Consider the following 19903-nt stretch of genomic DNA (forward strand, 5'->3'; position numbering starts at 1 on the left):
AACATCACAAAAATGCCCCACCCCACTGTCTCAGCTATTGAATTCATACTTCTATTCAATCCATCCTCATTTTCCTACACCTACTCATGTGTCTTCAATTCCCTGTCATCTTCTCCTTGTATCTGTTAATTACACTCATTCCTCCTCTTCTCCTCACCTTCCTTAGCTATTATACCACCAAACACTGACATAATGTAATGTGTTCACAGTATGTGTGCCTTTGTGATACATTGCCAACACTGACACTTTAGACTTATCCCCGCACTCAAATACTGACTTAAAATGTATGTCACTAGTGTGCAAGTAAACCGCTTAAAAGAGAAGACACATTATCACTGAGAAGATCCTCAGACTTCCACACCACTGTTCCTCCTTTTTGCTCCTTCTCTTCCTGCCTACCCCTTATACCCTGAAAGCAATCTGGCCCTCTCCTTACTTCTCCACTGCGGAGCGCTTCTGCGACTTGCCCTGGTAGTTCAGCGCCATTTTGGTCTCCATGCCCGTGTAAACCGCCACACCTGAGGAAGAGAGGCTCCTTCAAATTCACCAAAATACAAAAATGTGAAAAACAGCGACTAAGACAATTCTGAAAACTGCATTGGGGATTTCACACCAGAAGTTACCGTGAATCTTTTTGGTGTTCTTCAATGTAGCACCTTTCAACAGTAAGTTCTCTGGGCCTAAGGACCTGAAAAGAAAAGCATACATAGTGAAGATGGTCGGTTAAACCTCACCAAACCGCACATCACTTGGTTTCATTTTCACTGGAAGTGAATGTTCCGGAGAGTGGAGCGGTGATAGCCCCTCGGGCCGCAGCGAGGCGGTCTTATTTTAAACCGCCTTAATGTGAAAGGACAGGCTGTGTAGATTAAGTGACCTGTGCAGTCTTGTGGGAAGACCAAATGGACATTGAGGTACTGAGGAAGCGGTCTGACCCAAACCCACCTCACAGCGGTGGCTTGGCCATCTCTGTAGATGTGCATACGGCCCACAAATCTGCGGAGGAAAGGGATGTTAGAATACTGTTACTCATTCACATTCCATAAGGTTTTGATAAACGGAAAATAGGAACGTTCCAGAAAGCTCCAATACCCTGCATATAATGAGATAAATGGTACCACCTGAATGATGGAACATTCATGTAATTTACATTTAAGCAGTAGATGGCACCAAAGTATCAACTTCTACCATGGCAACTTTCTGTGTTATAAAAGCTGCAAATATGAAATATGTGGACTGCACATACTGACAGTAAACAGAACCTCAGTCAGTAAGTACCTACCATTTGATAACCATTAGTCTTAGTGCAGGTCATTCAGTTAATGTGGTTCAATTTGACACAGGATCGGGTAGATGTTTTAAAGGGAACTCTGTTATTGAACTTAGTCATTCTCCCTTGATTTTCAAAGGCAGTTTTAAATGAAGGGATTCATTAATGAGTTTATTTAATGGACCATCAGAGATGCTCTTCTGCACACCACTGTTGTAATGTGTGGTTATATACATGACTCATTTAAAATACCAAGATTACTGTGCTATGAAGTAATGATTTCCCTTGTCAAGAGAGAGTCTATGACTATAAAACCACTTATTTTCCGGGGGCACATAAAACTGGTAGGGTGAAAGACAAAGAAAGCCTGATAGCATACAAACGCCAGCAGGAAACGCATACATATGCCAACATGAAGGCATAGGCAAACATGTACATAAACAGGCACACCCTATCAAATAATGTGATGCCCTTCACTTAACCAAGACACAGTCACAGTATCCACCCTTTGAGAGGATCACAAGGGAAACGCAAATGGCAAATGAACTGCTCGTCCTGGAAAAACCTCAAACAGACAAACACACGAGAAAGGGCCAGAAAAGGACTGAGCACTTATCAGCAATGTGTATAACTGTCTCTGAAACATGAAGGCACACACTGATAACCTACTTGTAAAGGTCTGGCTGTGGTTGTTCACACTCAATGGTTGCATTAAGTGATTCCAGATCCTTCTCCGTATCAGGCACTGTGTAGTGTGTCTACAGAGAGAGGGACAGAGGGGCAATGGCATAGAGAGAAAGAGCAGAGAGGGAGAGAGAGAAATGAGAGCAAATTATAACAACAGAAGTACGCCACCGTCTATTTTTGAAAGGCATGTGATCATGCTAAGCAAACTTGAGCACTATCTAAACCTACATAGAAGGTACAATACAGCCGACTCTTCCACCACAGCGACTGACCGAAAGCTGAATATAGCACTGATGAGTCAAAGTTTCGGTGGGGCAAGCCAAACCTTTAGGACCGCCTCACAAATACTTTTCCACACTTTACTGAGCTTGTCTGGTGTATTGGAACCAATGAAATATACTCAATAACTGCAAATCCCACCTGCTGGTCCTCTTGGTTGGCTTAATTGCACCAGGCAGGATCAATTGAGCACAGAAAAGTATTTGTATCCAAAGCAATGACGTATTTGACCCAGGTCTGGCGAGCATACGTGGTTTTGCCCATGGCGAGGCAGTAAAGTACCTTATGGTTGGACTCTCCGTCCAGACTGGCTGTGGTAACGAAGCAGGTCTCGTCATCGCGGCTGGACCTCAGCAGAATCAGGTCACAGGGGAATGTCTCGTCCTCTTCCACCTCAACGATGTCACCCACCTGTATGCGTGCAGAGGCCTTTGCTCAACAACTTTCGCGGGTACACAGACACCTTTTCCAAAACAAGCAGATACATTAAAGGTACAATAGGTAAGATTTTTTTGTGTTACAAGACCATTGGAAATCCCTTCCTATCATTGAAAAAGGCTCACTGACATGTTGACTCACCCTCTGCTTGTGTTTATAGTCCTGACATTCGGGTTTCAAAATATACATTTGACGGACCGACACTCTACCAAAATATTGTATAGCTGTACAATATTCAAGCTCAGAAAATTGGTTCTAATAGCCACAGCAAAGTCAACATCTGCACGTTCACAGAGAAGGGGGAAGGATAAACAGTGCTGTGGTTTGAGGGTGTTTCTTGCTGCAATGAGAAATGAGCTATTTTACCTTTAAACCAGGAAACTGTTAACGGAAAGGCCCTACATTCCCCGTAGTGCTGTGGTACGCTTGTTATTTCATGCTGAATAACTGCCATTGGTTGAACTCTATTATTGTCATTTCCCGCCTGGATTACTGCAACTCCCTCCTAGCCGGTCTCCCAGCGTGCGCCATCAAGCCCCTCCAGCTGGTCCAGAATGCTGCAGCCCGCTTGATCACCAGTCAGCCCAGGTCGGCTCATGTCACCCCGCTTCTCATTGGCCTCCACTGGCTTCCTATTGCCGCACGCATCCGATTCAAGGCCCTAGTGTTGGCATTTCAGGCTGCTAAGGGGACTGCCCCACATTACATACAATCCCTGATCACTCCCTACTCCCCAGCTAGACCACTCCGGTCTGCCAGCTCTGGTCGCCTTACGGTTCCCTCTCTACGGGCACCTGGCGGGCGAGCTGCACGTTCACGCCTGTTTTCCGTTCTGATTCCTCAGTGGTGGAATGACTTGCCTACCACTGTCAGGACAGCAGAATCCCTCCCCCTATTTCGACGCAGACTCAAAACACACCTCTTCAAACTCTACCTTAGTCCTCCCTCCTGACTTACCCCGCCCCCCCCTTCTGATACCCCTATCCCTGTCTAACCCCCCCCCCCCCCCCCTTAAAAAAAAAAAAAAAAAAAAAAATTGCACTTATGATGACGACTATATGTTTAGAACAGCAGTCCAGGTGTATTTTCCTAGTTCTGGTTGTGATGCTTTGACTTCTGGTAGAACCTATGCACTTGTAAGTCGCTTTGGATTAAAAGCGTCTGCCAAATGACTAAAATGTAAAATGTAAATGTAACTACTATTGAAATATTGAATATATTGAATACAGTATAAATATGGCTCCAGGACAATAATGCAAGTAAAAAACTGTGCTGAATGTTAACGCTACAGTAGTAGTCCAAACATAACATAAAACAATCCAGGTTTTGCTGACTCACTTCAGGAACATTTTTTGCACAGTCATCTACCTAACTAACTAGCACTTTCTTGTTAGCAAACAACCAAAAATGTTTGGAATTTACTTAAAATACCACGCCTGTACGATCGCTGTCTTCTGAGAGAATCAGGAATAAATCAGTAAAGTGTAATCCAAAGGCCATTGCCAATAAGAGCAATCCATCTTCAGGTTTGTTCAGGGCTCATGCAGCTAATTTATCTGAATCCTTAAAAATGGCATCCAAGCTGACTCATCCTAATATAAACATAGCATGTTTTTCTCTGGTTTATTTTGTAACTACGACAATACACATACAAAAAAAAAACACTAGGGCCATTCACCCCAAATACACTAGATTGGCAGGTACTCATTATTGTTCTTCTATTCCTAAAGTCAGAATAAAACACATTGAAAGCAATATATGACAAGATAAGTGCAGCTTAACCATTGTGTATGATTGACAGAGCCAAAGCATTTTACCGGCCATCAGGAGGGTGAGTTTTACGTCTGAGGATATTCAGAAGGTACTAATGTCCCATCTGCCTGGTCTCACACTAATTTGACGACAGGTGACCGAATGTTCTGACCACTGAAATTTGCCTCTGTGTTCCGAAAATCTGAACATCCGCCCCTAGCGGTTGAAGTTAACAGTATGTTCTAATTCCCTGACCAAAACTGAGGCACTCGAATACGCGCATTCCAAACGTTTTTGTTTCTCTATGCTCAATTAATTGTTAATGTTACATCTTAACCCTAACCCTAGCCATAACCTCTGTTGCTACAATTTTTGCCATTTGCCCAAGTATTATGTGTAAATACATCTATTTTATATCGATTTTATTTCTCCTTGCAATTGCAGAATATCGTTGTGGGGAGGCGCTTACCCAGGATTCGGTATATGTGAAGTGATTTTCAGGGCATGAAAAATCGAAGCAAGATCATGTTGGTCCCATCAATAGTCAATATTCAGTCAATATTAGAGGGTGTATCCAACTGAAGTTGCGTGCAAGTCTGAATCAAGTGCAAAAAATGTACTTAAGTGTGTCATTCTCCAAGTCAAGATCAAATGTACTGTTTTTTTTTTTACTTCTGGTAACTGAAGTAGTGGGAGGGGGAGCATATGGTAAAAATAATAATAAATGATTTGCTACCGAACCACATAGGGTTTTATTGAATGTATAATACGATCACATGCTGTGGTTCATCATAAAATATGAATGTATTTAGATTTAGATAAAAAAAATAAAAAAAAACGATATTGCTGAACCCTAATGCAAGGTCAATATTACAGGCTGCACATCATATGAGCGATTTCACATAAGACTGTACTGCACCTGCCCACCATCGAATATTCTTGTCATAACGTCTGGCAGCTTAAATAACCCTGCAACAAACCTCAACAAACAAGAAGTATCAACCGAGGAGGCTCCAGTGGAAATTGTAAGACAGAACATCCACCCTCATTTTGTATTACATTCAAAGGGCAGCATGTAGTCTTGTGGCTAAAGTGCATGACCAGGACCCATAACAACAAGCCACAACAAGATAAGTGCAGCTGTTGGATCCTTGAGCAAGGCCATTAACCCCACATTGCTCCAGGGGGGATTGTCCCCTTCTTAGTCTCATCAGCTGTAAGTCTCTTCAGATAAAATAATGGTAATGTAAGGTCAGTAATGTACTCCATGTACCACCACTGTGTATTATCAAGTTACACCAGCAGGAGCTAAGAACGGATGCAAGATACCTTGATCTTCTCGCTGTCTTTCTTGCACTGACTCTTTCCGCCTTCCAGAACAGTCACTGGGTACTTGTTCACCTCATTATCAGCCTTGTGCCGCAACCAGTCCTCATAACCCTAAAGACAGAGGGAGGAAGAGTGAGAGGGAGGAGAGGACTAAAAAAGACAGAAAAACAGGAAAGAAAAATAAGGTGGAGTAAACAAGAATTATCTTCTATTATCTGACATTGCATTGAGCTATGCAATCTGAGTGTATATTTCCCACACCACTAAACCAAAAGTGACATTTAAATTGAGAAAGAGCAAAAAAACAAGAAGAGAGAGCGAGAGCAGACAGAGAGAGCAGTTGAGGTGCTGTTGGCCTCACACAAGACGTGGCTCCAAGATCTACAGTATAGAGGCCTCCCTGGTGACTGAGTTGAAAGCCTAGCTAAAGGCAGGTTGGCTCTGATGTAGGAGCAAGGCACTTCCCTGTACACAGCAGCACATCCAGAGGGAAGGCCGCTCCATTGTGCTTTTCGAAAGATCCGGTGCCAGGCCAGGCAGGCCCGGCTCCCAAAAGAGAGGCCTACCTCAGAAAGAGACTCTCTGTAGAATGTCTTCCTTTGTGAAAGACTTCCCTATCACTTACAAATGCTTCCTGAGTCTAAATCGTGTGATCACGTCAGAAAACAATTTCAGAGAAAGAGAATTTCACACGCAGGCAAAGAATGTGACAGAGGGGGAGAGAAGTATTGAGAGGGGGAAGGGGAGACAGAGGGAGAGCGTACAGACAGACAGACGCTCTCACCTGTTTGATAGCCGTCACAGTGATTACAAAAAACAAGGGCAAGCCACTGGTGACCGGGCTGGTGGGGGTGTCCACAATCACCTACGCATACAAACACAGAACGGAAAATTATCATTACTTTGATAAACCAATGAAACACAGTAGCATTGGAACAAACATAATAAAGCATCACTTTCTCCACAAACACAAATAGTAACATGAATATGTCATTAAGAATTGCTTTATTTGCAACATTATCCAGAATAAAGCATTTCCTACACAGTATATCGGGGCTCCTGGGCTCATGAATGATGAAATGTTTGCATAATCATAAACATATTAAATATGCAAAAAGGAGTTAATTGAGTCCTACAATCGATTTCCAGCAACAGCTTTTGGAAGATACAGAAAGTCCTCTAGCATTTACTCTGCCCTCATAAACATCAAGCTTAAACAGACTGGCAGCAAAAAGTCTAAACAGGTTCAACTGGAGACGTAGGGAAGTGAGGCGCCAAGACTAAATTACTGTTCAACATTTACAGGGGCAGATGGTGCCGTTAAATGCCATGTTACCCTCCAGTGAAGGTCAGCTGTCAACATTTTAAATGGCCATCAAGTTGCCCCATGGTGGGACAGTCACAAGAGACAATAACATTTTCAGAGGATTCAGTCATAAGCAAGATTAGCTCTCTGTTCTCGATAATGAAGTCATACGCAAGATTTGGTCTCAATAATTCAGCCAGGGGCAAGATTTGGTCCCAATAATTCAGATAAGAAATAATAAACGAGATTAGTTGTCTGGTGTCGATAATTAAGTCATAATAAAGATTTGGTCTCAATACTCCAGCTATAAGTGAGATTTGTTATCTGGTCTCAATAATTATGTCATATGTAAGATTTGGTCTCGATAATCCAGTCAAAAGTGAGATTAGCTCTCTGCTCTCAAAAATTCAGTTAGAAGTGAGATCCGGTCTTGGTAATGGTGTCCTGGATACCAGCGAGGCTATGCACGAACAGGGCCCCTCTGCCTCCAGGTGTTCTGCACAGAGCGCTTAGCTTCTCAGAGAGGATCAGAGGCCCCGCTCCCACAGGGAGGGGGGTACACTTCACACAGGCAGATCGCAGACATGATCAGCCACAGGCTACACTTACTCTGCAGCACTGCCGTCTGTGGTGACCACACGGCACAAGCTGGATTTGATTAAAAACAGTGGGCTATGTGTTACACTCAAACCCAGAGCTTTAAAAAAACAAACCAACAAAACGTACAGGCAAAACTTGACCAACTAACCAAAAATGACTGAGTGAATACATATATTGGTTAGCTAACGCCCATGGGGTCAAAGTGCATTGACAGGTTAAAAACCTTGAGACAGTAATCCAAGGAGAAGTGTCTGCTGGCCGTTTTATTTGTGGCTGGCAGAAACACTAATGAACACACTAAGTACTTAGAGAACAGATGTGCCTCTTTGCAGTATTCAGAACATATGGCCCCTTTTAATTGATCTAGTTAGCTTGGTGGGTGGAACGGACAAAATTGAGGATGGGAATTTGTGCTAAACAGAAAATTTCAGTTTTGAAACCACAGTTCTGTGCGCTTAAGACAAAAGGCTTACAGGAAAAGGCAGGCCTCATCCACTTAAGAACTTAAGACTTAAGAACAGGAGTCGTATTCGGTCTGATAATATACCCGTGCCACACTACCTTGCTTCTACAGAGTAATGTGAAAGCCTGTCGATGGACGAGTGTGCTTCTCATCCCTCTTCATGTGTAACTGCGGTAACTTGAGTCCGGAAAATGGAGGCGTTGGACATTCTTTATTGATTAAACGCAGTGATTTAAACCAGGTTTAGGGAGCAGGCCACAGGCCGGTTAAGAGAGCAGTGGCAAACAGCTTCTGGGAAGAGAGTGTTCGGGAAGCTCCCCGATGACTCCACACAGAGATTCTCTCAAATTCGCTCCTCAAGCAGAGGCTCCCCTCACCGGCATTCAGCACGGCGGGGTCGTGAGCTCAGACCGGCGCATTAGTCACAGTGCTCACACGGCGGAGGGAAGGAGCGCTCGGGAGCCGTGCGCAGGTCCAGGCCGTCCCAGGTCCTCCCGAGTGCCCCTCGTCTCTGATCACGGGGTTTCCTCAGAAGCCTGCTGCAGGAGCCAAAGGCCTCAGCCTGCTTTCTCAAAATAGAAGTACAGAGGACACCCTGGCGACTGACGTCAGAGCCGCCTCTTCTGGGCACGAGGGCGGGTGAACGCTGGAGATTTGGGACTTGCATCACCCAAGAAGAAAATCAAATGGATCTATTTCGGTCCCCATCTGTGACGATGGGGCCTGAAATTATGGGTAGTGTGCGTCTGTGTGTGGGAACATCCGTGTGCGTGTGTGTGTGTGTGTTTGCCATGGATATAATGGCATGCCACACAAGGAATGCTGAGCAGTTTGTATAAAGAGCCTCTCCAGAGAGTTCCCAGATTAGCAGAGTCGCCAGTCGAATACCAGGCAGGGTAACACACCAGCACGCTCATGGAACTCCCACATAGCCAACATAACCACTAATTCACAAAGGAATTCTCCCTGTAGAGCTGTCTGCCTCAGCCCTGAACATGATTCTGCAGTGAATGAGTGTGAATCTTCATGTTCAAATCTCCTCTCCGCCACATCCTCCGTCACAGTTTAAACTCCCGAGGCTGATAACCATGATCAGTAAAACAGCCAACAAATACATTTTGAACAGTCCTTGGTCAGCGCCTTGTGAAAGAGTATTTTTTGGCTATTTATTATCTTTAAAAAAGACAAAGGAGAAAGAAACATTAAGAACTTAAGAGAATACTCAAAACAGAAAACAACTTCCACAAATTCACTCCGAAGTGACCGCAGACCACCGACATGCAGCCCACACAGGCACATGTACACACACATAAACACACACACACACTCACCTGCACGAGGAATATAATCAGGAAGTAGAAATTGGCAATTCTTCTGAACTGCTCAAACAGGTTCTTGGGCAAAAAGTTCCAAACTGTATACTGCAAAGCAAAAAGAAGTGGATAAAAAATAAATATACCGTCTCAGTTCACTTGCCAATATTTCCATAGAAATTATTTACAAACCATATCAAAGTACAATGCATAATGCAGTGGTTATATTTTCCCCAAACCTAACTGAGCTGCCACTGTTGAATACAGCCAAGTGAATTTAATAAGACAAACTGAAAAAAGCCAGTCAGCGGATGGAGTATTCCGCTCAAATATTGATGTGTTTTGACTTCAGTAGCGCTCCGTCTCCCTTATCTCCCCCCGTGCCCTGGGATGGCACCAGGTTGGGCCTGCAGGTATTTAATGGACTTGGATTTGGGACTTATCTCCTTAATTCCTCCTGCCGTGAAAAGGGAGCCGATTACCTTATCAAGTTGTAAGCAGATCCTTTAAGAGGGCAGGACTGCTGATACTCTGGTCATTAAATTGACGTTTATCTCACTTTTGAGGAGGACTAAACAATGCAGCGCTAGTGACTGACACCAGGTGACAATGACAAGAATATGAAGAATATTGCATTGCAAAGATGAAGATACACTCATTTTTTATTTTTACACTCACACATCAAGTTTATGACCATAATCTCTTTGGATATGCACTGATTACATGACACTTCTTCATAACTGAGTCCCAACAGAAGGAGAGAGGGCAAAATAATTGAATATTGAATGTTTTTAAAGCGTTGAAAATACATTTCAAAGCATTTCAGGAATCCGCAAGACTATAGATATAGTCAGCAAGAGAGGCCATGCCTACATACACTCCAGGCTTAATCCCCGGGGGGACAAATTTTCCATAGGAAATCAGTGAAGCAGTCAGATAGGTCCTTAAATTAGAAATCTAAGAATATATTAAATTGTCAATACATAATCTATGCATATTTAAAAAAGCAAGCAAATATTTGATACCTTCTCGCAATGCCATTATTGTAGCAACATCGACTGAATGTGTTTGCGCTCGTAAACTAGTGGAGTCGGATGCAACATTCCAGCCAGATATTTGATGACCGATAATGAGGAAGAGAGGTAGAGATTTGTCCAAGGTCTGACACATGCACTGAACATGGTATGAAGAATGAGGAAGATCAGGCCTCCACAATCCAAAAAGTGTCAGGTCGGTTTGTTGCTCAATATTACCGCGTCAAGACGACAATGCTGGTTGTCACAGACAGCCTTTGTTCTCTGAATACACTGCCACTGGATTATCTTCAAAGAACTTGATGTGTTCCTATGAAATAGCTTTGTTTCAAATGGAACTGTGATATTTTGAGTGTGAAAATGAACTTCAGGTCACTAAATCCACCAAAGCTGAAAAATTAAGGATAGTCACTTTAAAAGCATTGCAATTTTCAAAAATGTGGCTTACTTTATGTGAAACAGATTTTAAAAGTCAGGTGTGGAATAGCCAACAAAATGACATTGTTAACATGGTCAGTTTGCTTGCCATTACCTACTTGTTATTATCTACTATTATATACTTTTCATTGTCACAGATCAAAGTACAGTTGATGTGCTTCCTTACTGGTGGATAAAATCAGATAAGAAGATGGGATTGAGATAAGAAGACGGAAATTCTATTTAACAGTTGCAAAACATTTAGATGGAAACCTAACTATTGATGCATTACAGGCTGAAGCTATTTTCAAAATGTACAAATATCTAAATATACAACATATTAAAAATACATATTTGACTCAGGCCTGGTTGATTGTTGCAAACGACCACTGTGCCAGTATTTTTACACTAGCCAAGCTGCTGTCTTGCGTGTGTGTACTGTATACACTCAGTGACAATTTTATGAAGTAGATCTATAAACCAGCTTGTTAATGGAGCACTGTCACGCTTGTTTCAGTTGAGATTATTAGGATTAAATGCTTCAATTCTGTGTGTAAGCCTTTTTAAAATCAACGTCAGTGTAGCCGTTTCCTAAATAAGGGGCAAAACACTTCTAAGGGCAAACACATCCAGCAAGTAGCGGGCGCTCAAACTCCACCCTTGGACCCAGAGACTGGTTTATGGGCGGACACCACATTACACTCCCAAGAAAATACGATAACGTTAGTGTACAAATATCATGTAACCTAACTGAGCTAGCCTGAGTGATACGGCGGACACCTCAGACCATGGAATGATTGTAGTTGCCAGACAGGGTGGTTTGAGTATCAATTCTGCGGGCAAAATCGCCTTGTTAATGAGAGAGATCAGAGGAGAAGGGCCAGACTGGTTGAAGCTGACAGGAAGGTGATGGTAACACAAAACACCACACATTACAACAGTGGTATGCAAAGCGTCAAACCAAAAGTGGATAGGCTACAGAAGCAGAAGACATAAGTAAAAAAATAAATAAGTCTAATAAATACCTAATAAAGTGCTCACTGAGTGTATATGCATAAGCCCTATACTTATGTAATCAGATTACATATATTGAAAATACTTAACACTAGGATTGGCAACAGTCAAATCTTTGTTGGCTTATTTTGGGTGACCCTTAATTGACAAATGCAACATCATAGTGGCATGTAACATTTTAGAATGAAGCGTAGTTTACACATATCTTGGACTCAAAATACACCTGAAATGCACAGAAAAAGGAAGAACACATGTCTGTCTATGCAAGAACACTCAAGGCCACAGGCCAGAAAAGAGCTCCCTGTACCAGCACACTGAACCTCTTACAGTAAGTAGCCTACAGACAGAAATATTTCAACACGTGTTGCAAAATACAGCACATACTTGGGCCACAGACACAAGTATGGAGCAAAACTGGGTGCGATTAGGAACAAAAAAAAACATTGCAACCAAGCGCAACATTAAAGACCAGGAAAAGGCTCAGTGAACAGTGTGGTGATGCGCTAGACAGGACAGGCTGTGCTGCTGCCAACAAGGGAAAGAGATAGAATTCTACACCATACAAAGTGAGAAAATAAGAGCAACTCACTTCTGAAAAAATAATATCGTATGAATAACAATCCCCAGCCTTACAGGAAACAACCTCCCTGGGCAGGGACAAACCAGCACAATACAGGCCGCCCCTTATGCAACATTGCTATTGCTATGGCTATAGCTACAGCTATTGTCTGGGAAACAGAAAGTGATGTAAAAGCATTTGACATGTCACACAACACATTCAGTCCCAAATACATTCTTCTTACCTAAATTATCCAATTTAATTGAGTTGTTTTACTCAATTTTTCAATGTTCTCATATTGTCATCTTAATGTCAGCAACATTAGCTGTAGCTGTGAATGACTGTAATATTGCTTGATTGAGTTGAATGTAAGCAAACTTATTTCGTCATTTATCCAGCCAATTTTATGATCCTGGTTTTTAACTATACTTTCATAAGTTCTGTTCACCTCTAAGACTATTTGCCATTTCATTTTACAGCCTTCATAAATCTTTGCCTCACCCAGCAGAAAATGTATCACTTGACATTGTATTATTTTTTTAACTCTTTACACACTGGGACCCAAAAATAAAACTTATCAAAAACCACACTGAATTTTCTAAAAATATCTGCCATTAAATCAAACAAATCTTTTAGCCAAGGACACTCAGACAAGGAGAAAGAGAACAACTGAGAAAGAAAATGAGAGAGAGAGATAAAGTACAAGCAAGAGAACACTCATCACAGAGAGTAGGATAGAGGGGGAGGAGCAGTTGGATGATTGACAGCACATAGGGAGAAGTGTAAATACTGTGGTGAGGACTCGAGTGGAGACAGTAAGGATGCAGAGACCCAGGGGACTGGCGAGGTTAATTAAAGTGTGTTTACACGGTTACTCCGGAAAATAATCGATTGACTGATCAGCAGTGGGACCATGCCAACACTATAACCTACCTCAACAAAACTGCCCCCACACCCACATTACAGGCGTAAACAAGTTTCAGAAGGCCCTGCGGAACATGATTAATCACCACCACAGGACTACATTAATAGCAACCTGCAAGTTTCACTAGCAGGGCACACCCACTTTCAGAGACACCAAACTGTTCTCCACCAGGGTAACAACATGGAAAACGAGAGGAAATAAAACATGAAAGAAAATGAAGGGGGAGTGGGATGAAAGAAAGGAACAGAGGGCAAGATAAATATTTTCATTTGAGAGGCCTGTCTGTTTCATGAGACGGTGTCACACTCGAGTGGTGAGTACAGGCAGAAATAATCTGGTTCCTGCAAGCCTTTTAGGTAACCCTCAATTGGCAGCAGTAGCCAATACTCCCTATCCAAACAACCACTTACAGCAAATGACTGACAACTGAAATGGTCTGAGAACTGGCCACTAAAATTGTAGATGCACTGGAGACTTCACCAGAGAGAAGCTACGGTCACCTACCTTGGAGGAAACAATCCTATTGTCACAGAATTTAGGTTGGATGAAGGCGTCCGTGGCTGGGCAGGGCTGGTGACCCACGTGGATGGTCCTACTGTCCGCTCTCTTCTCATCTCCCCCAAACTACGGAGAGGACCAGACAAACCAGGGAGAGTTACAATGGAAGCCATCTAAGGGCACACAGTACAGCAGAGAATAGAAACAGCTCCAGTCTGCAATGGTAACCTCCACGCACAACTCTCACTCTCCACACTGTCAATGTACACACACAACTCCTCTCAGTCCTCACTCTCACTTAACACACACACACACACACAACTCCACTCATTGTCCACACTGTCATTGTACACACACAACTTCTCTCACTGTCCACACTCAGATAAATGCTGAGTTTATACCTTTATACTTTCAAAGCTGGACAGGGCCATATGAAAGGACACACTGAACGTTGTGCAGTGCAGGAGTAAACTGGGAAATAAAAAAATCACTTTATCACCAGGGATGTAAAATCCCTTCATTCTGTAAGCTAATCCTCTAGCATTCGGACAGGACAAGGTAGAATAGCAACACAGGCAAGCCCAGGAACCTTTCTTATAATCATGTAGTAGATTTCCATCACTTTCACGGGGCAGCTTTTCCACTTGATCGTACATCACTGTCCAATGAGAGTGAGTGAAATTACTTTGGCAGCTTTATAAACTAAAGAGGCTAAAGCACAATAAGGGTCTTGAAGGCTTAAGCTGGTGGGGAAAAAAACACTAAATACAAAACACCCTGTGTTCTGGACATTGTTCTTCTCTGCATAATGTGCCGCTTTGTACAGCACACACCCGCAGCCATGACATCAGGGATAACAGGGTCCGCCACTCTCGGGTGTTCTACAGGGAAAACGTCACCTCCGAGCTTTGTGCCAGCGCACAGCTGTGACTTCTCATCCCTAAAAGCACATCATCTGTGCTTCGCAGAAAGCACTCTCGCAGTAAAGTAGAAACGTTTGTGGAAAACAGGATGTTCCTAATTATTGGAAGAAAATGCATTTGTTCAAGTTAGTCATTCAGTGAAAGACTGGTCTATAGAGCATGAGTCGGCTTGGAACAGCCAATCCTCCGAGGACTTTGGCCTGTTGAAGCCACATGCTACAGGAAGTGTACAACAGTTGAACGGTATTTAACATGGTTGTCAAGGGTGGAGTTTCTCACATATCCTTAATGGCTGATATAACTCTGAAACTGTAATGTGGGGCTGTCCTAATCTGGGTTCCCCAAAAGTTACAAGAAGATAAATGTTTAAAATGAAAGAGCGCAAGTGTTCTGGGCAGCAGCCCCCTGTCCTGCTGAACTGCACTCCTGTAGGAAGTACAAAAGCAGCAGAACTTCAAACAAAGTCTGAAAGCAAACAAAGGCAATGTTAAGGCTTTGAAAAACAATCCCCTGTTAACATTTCCGTTTTCTGTTTAAGAAAACAAATTTAAGTTCTGGCAGTGCTGTGGATAAGGAGTGCGCTGAACTAATCGCTACTCTAGCTTGTAACTTTCCGGTTTTTAATCGGTGTAGCTCTCTCTCTCTCTCTCCATGGGACTCATTACGCATAGGAGCAACACTGCCTCAAGGTTATAGCCCCTCTAACAAACACAGACAAGCTGAAGTATAAATCACAGTTAACAGTGTAAGCACAGGCTGGACTCGCAGGCTGTGACGAGGCCGTAACTGAAAACACTACAAAGATGAATGGAGATTAACACGCAAACTCAATCACATAGAAAGGAGCACTGGATTAAAAGTGGATGCCATGTCTGGGGACAAACCGCTGGCAGCACAGGAGAAGAAGGCCAAAGCTAAAATTTTGAGTTCGGTAAATTGAGGGTTAGGCCACGGGTTGCAGTTCCCTGCCACTGTACTTGCGTTGAAAACGAAGGCACACGCACAAGGCCCAGTCGAGGCAGAGCTGACGCGGAAGAATTCCAATGCAATATTTTTCAATTACATCCGGACAAAATGCAGGACTGACTAAGCACAAGTCAAGAACATTCAATTATGAATTCTCCTTGATTAAAACCACAACACAGAGTGAAAGGGGGGATGGAGGGGGATCAATAAGGTCACCAAAGCCTACTCAATACAACAGAGATGACAAATGCTTGGAAGTGATCAGCACATAAAAAATGAAGGTCCATGAAAGATTGCAATAACAAATTAGGCTTTAGCAGGTTTATGTTTGTACAATACAAACAGCCTCAGCAAGAAACTTGGCGCTGGAAAAAAAATTAATCACACTGAAACACCACAACAACAGAAATCAAGGATCATGTTGAGCAGTAAAAATGACATCATCTATTAAATGGTTGCTAGTAGTTTATACCGCTAGGGCAATGTACTAGCAAATGAATCTGGGATTAAATGCGGACTGTGCCAATGTCCACTGTGACCAGAATCTCTGCAGGGTGGTGCATAATTGGCTGTTGTGTGGGAGTGTGACGGACTTCCTTATACAAAATATTACTCTATTGAGCCTCCTCGTGGGGTTGCCCTTCAAACTAGCATGGTCAGGGTTTGCTTATGGATGCATCACTGCGCTAAGGTTTAATGCTTTTAGACGATACCAGCCACATCTAGCCTACTGTAGTTTGCATATTACTGATTGCATCAGCCTGTTTCAGTCTAGCTTCAATCAAAATATGAACTAAAATGTATTTTTCTGATCTGTGACAGATTTTAAGGGCCCTATAATATCGGCTTCAACTAGCCTCATAATGCAGCAAACAAAACTTGTCGAACAGAAAAGGTTTATGATTGTATTTTCAGACACGTTTCCCTAATGCTGAAGGTGTTTTCGGTTTCACCGCATACACAGGTCTGCCTACACCTGCAGTGCTCAAAACCTGTCCCTCGACAACGGCATGGGGAGAGTAAACAAAATGAAACGGAAAGTTGCTTATAGAGCAACTTTGTTTTTGCAAGCCTGGTCATTTTTGTTTTCATGCATTATTGGCGTGTAACAGCACAGTTACCACTGCGTTTTGCGGCAGGAAATTGGCAGTGTGCAGGACTGTTGCGGTACGATTTTACTCAAGGCCTGTGTGCCTCAAGGCTTTAAAACTTTAAATAAAATATTCTCTAAAATAAAGAAATCTCTTTTCAGCACCTCAAATGTGTGTACTCTCATTTTAAGTGAGATTGATTTTTTGTTTCTTAGTTTCTAAAGGTCCCCAGACATGTGGCCACAGGGTTCTCAAAGGGATATTTAACTTTGCTCTAACAAGTAATTTTGTGTAAATAAATAGCACATTGTATTTGCTTGGTGTGAATACTAACGTCAGCTATCCCGGCAAACCCTTAATGGCATTGCCATTACAGCTCCCAATTCACACCCATACATCTTTGGAACCTCGGAAATACTCGGAAGTACACTCTAACTAGTAGATCGATGCAAGGAGGATAGTAGATGGTGTACTAACAACAAAGGTTCTGGGGTTTTTTTTGAGCTGATAAGTTGTTTTCAGGTTTAGGTTAGCTAAAGAGACACTATTTTCTGAAATACAGCGAACGTGGTTTGGTCATTTTATTACAAGTGCCCGCATGAATATTATATTGTGCACAATAAGCGAAATATCCCTTTAAAGCTGTCCGATATGAGAACTAGCTCTGATGTCAAGTTCTCCTGCCAATTTCTTCAAGACAGGAGTGCTAAGACAGACCGGTTGTAATGGACTGTGCTCCTGAATGAGGCAGATTGTAAAACCTCAACCTCAGCACAGCACAAAATAACTCTTCCACCCTTACGATGCACTGCAAATAAGCGCAGTACCACTTGTGTAGTCTTATTTTAATTCCTCCTCTGGGCTCCTACATTGTATGTGGGAGAATGAACCAATAGAAATATCACACGAAAGCCCACTGCACACACTGAGGCATGCCAGTTACTGACTTGACAGAGGTGATTACACATCCCATTGGCTATGTCAGATTAACTGGATTATATTGTCAACAAACCCACTTGAATTATTTGCCTGTTGAATAACTGCATACTTCTAAATGCATAGCATGTAGCTGGTCCAATTAACAGTAATCCCAGCTGCAATGCAGTGTCTCCAAAACCCTCTCCTGTCAGCTCATTTGATCTTCTTTCACACACAGTGAGTGAGCAAAGGCAAACGGACACCTGCCTAGAGTACTTTATGCAACGTTACGCAACTCAAGCAGGGTGAAAGGGCATCCGACCGTAAAAGCAACCCATATTCACGAACAGCAGAATGGACACAGGTTATTTTGGAAACCCCTGATGTCTCAAGATTGTTGGCCTTCCCAGAGACTAGTGTTCCACTACAAATAACTGAAATAATTATGGGACATTCTATTATAAGAGTGAATATCTGGACATATGTCTTGACCCGACGTCAGGGATTTTGATAGATGTACGGTATATTGTAGATCCTGCTGAGTCAAGAAAATGCCAAAAAAGATGTATTTGCAGCCATCCACTGAACACTGATTTTATGAACAACTGTACACCTACTTACTCATGCGATTATCTAATCAGCTAATCATGCGGCAGCAGTGGAATACATAAAACCATGTAGTTACAGTTTAGGAGCTTCAGTTCATGTTCACGTCAACCATCAGAATGGGGAAAAAATGTGATCTCAGCAATTTTGACCATTGCATTATTGTTGGTGCAATACAGGCTGGTTTGAATATTTCTATACTGCTGATCTCCTGGGATTTTCACGCACAACAGTCTGTAGAGTTTATCCAGAATGGTGTGAAAAAACATTCAGTGAGTAGCAGTTCTGCAGGTAGAAATGGATTGTTAATGAAAGAGGTCAGAGGAGAAGGGCCAAACTGGTCAAAGCTGACACACATTACAAGTGGTATGCAGAACAGCATCTCTGAACACACAATGTGTCAAATCACTAAGTGGATAGGCTACAGCAGCAGAAGACTTAATAAGTGTAGGATCCACAACTCCCACAATCCCACAGGACAATTCCGCAACGTCTACCCCGCATGACGTCTAGCTTGGTTCAGCCAATCCCGTAATGGTGGAAGCAATAAACTTTCCCGTATAAGAGCAAGACATGTTCTCGGGATCCCCCTCTTCTTCTCGTCTTCTTCTCTACTTCCCACTTATTTTTGATGAACCCTTTTTGGCCATTTGCCTCAGCTCATCTGCTCCGAGACTCGGACAGAGGCTGAATGCTGCACAGCGCACTACCAGGCCTACGGACACACCTAGTTACCTCGCGGTAACTTCGTGGCCTATAGCGAGTGGAAACTGGTGTACGCAGAACGCTACATCAGTTTACCCCTGCAAAGCTCACCAACGAACAACAGCAACAAACTTTTCCACCCGGAAAAAGGACCAGCGAACATCCTTCCATCAACTGAGTGGACCAGACGACAACGCGCGGCTAAGCTTTGCGCACCTCTCCAGGACATCATTCACAGCACCATCGCGGCTCCTATAAGGACAGAACGTCTTTTGGATCCAATGCGTATCGACTCAGTAAGACAACAAACATTCAGGCTTAGCCAGTGTTTAGTTCAGTATTAACTGTATATTCCATATTTGCCGTCTTATCATTGGAATGTATTTTGTTAGCTATATATATATATGTATGTGAATTGATTCGCCGTCTTTTGCGCATATATAGAGTAAACTACACAAGCAGTCTTCTCACAGCTAACAATAACTAACACACCCACTTTTACTTTCCTTTGTTCAAGGGACACGCGCGCAAGCACACACACACCCTACTAACTTACCCTACTAACTTCCCGTTAGTTTATCTGTTCTGTGTTTGTACGTTTGTTTAATAAATATATTTTATTAAACCCGGTGTCTGTTTTGGCGTCACATAGACATGAGAGCCGAGTTAAAGCAGTCTTTCGAAGAACTTCCAACCTTCAGGTTATCGGTATGTTTAATCATTAATATTGGTTATTTTAATTATTAATTAAAATACTAAATTTGTGGTTAGATATTTCTGATAACAGTAATTTTATGAGACTGATTACTT

At 42.6% G+C, this 19903-nt stretch overlaps 1 protein-coding gene across 5 annotated transcripts in view; it reads right to left on the reverse strand.

The window, feature by feature from the left end:
* Positions 1-19903, reverse strand: part of LOC133132657 (phospholipid-transporting ATPase 11C-like) — a 51216-nt gene that overhangs the window by 20328 nt on the left and 10985 nt on the right. For all 5 annotated transcript variants that reach the window (XR_009709159.1, XM_061248265.1, XM_061248266.1 and 2 more), the window contains exons 2-10: positions 13891-14010; positions 9456-9545; positions 6540-6620; positions 5756-5866; positions 2519-2647; positions 1940-2028; positions 946-996; positions 624-688; positions 437-518 (exon numbers count right to left, since the gene is read on the reverse strand). Coding sequence is in view for 4 of the 5 variants with exons in the window: in XM_061248265.1 (XP_061104249.1) it covers positions 437-518; positions 624-688; positions 946-996; positions 1940-2028; positions 2519-2647; positions 5756-5866; positions 6540-6620; positions 9456-9545; positions 13891-14010 (818 nt within the window). In the remaining variant the exon portion in view is untranslated. The remainder of the gene's footprint in view (positions 1-436; positions 519-623; positions 689-945; positions 997-1939; positions 2029-2518; positions 2648-5755; positions 5867-6539; positions 6621-9455; positions 9546-13890; positions 14011-19903) is intronic.

Source organism: Conger conger, chromosome 7, assembly GCF_963514075.1.
Source record: "Conger conger chromosome 7, fConCon1.1, whole genome shotgun sequence".
Taxonomy (NCBI): domain Eukaryota; kingdom Metazoa; phylum Chordata; class Actinopteri; order Anguilliformes; family Congridae; genus Conger; species Conger conger.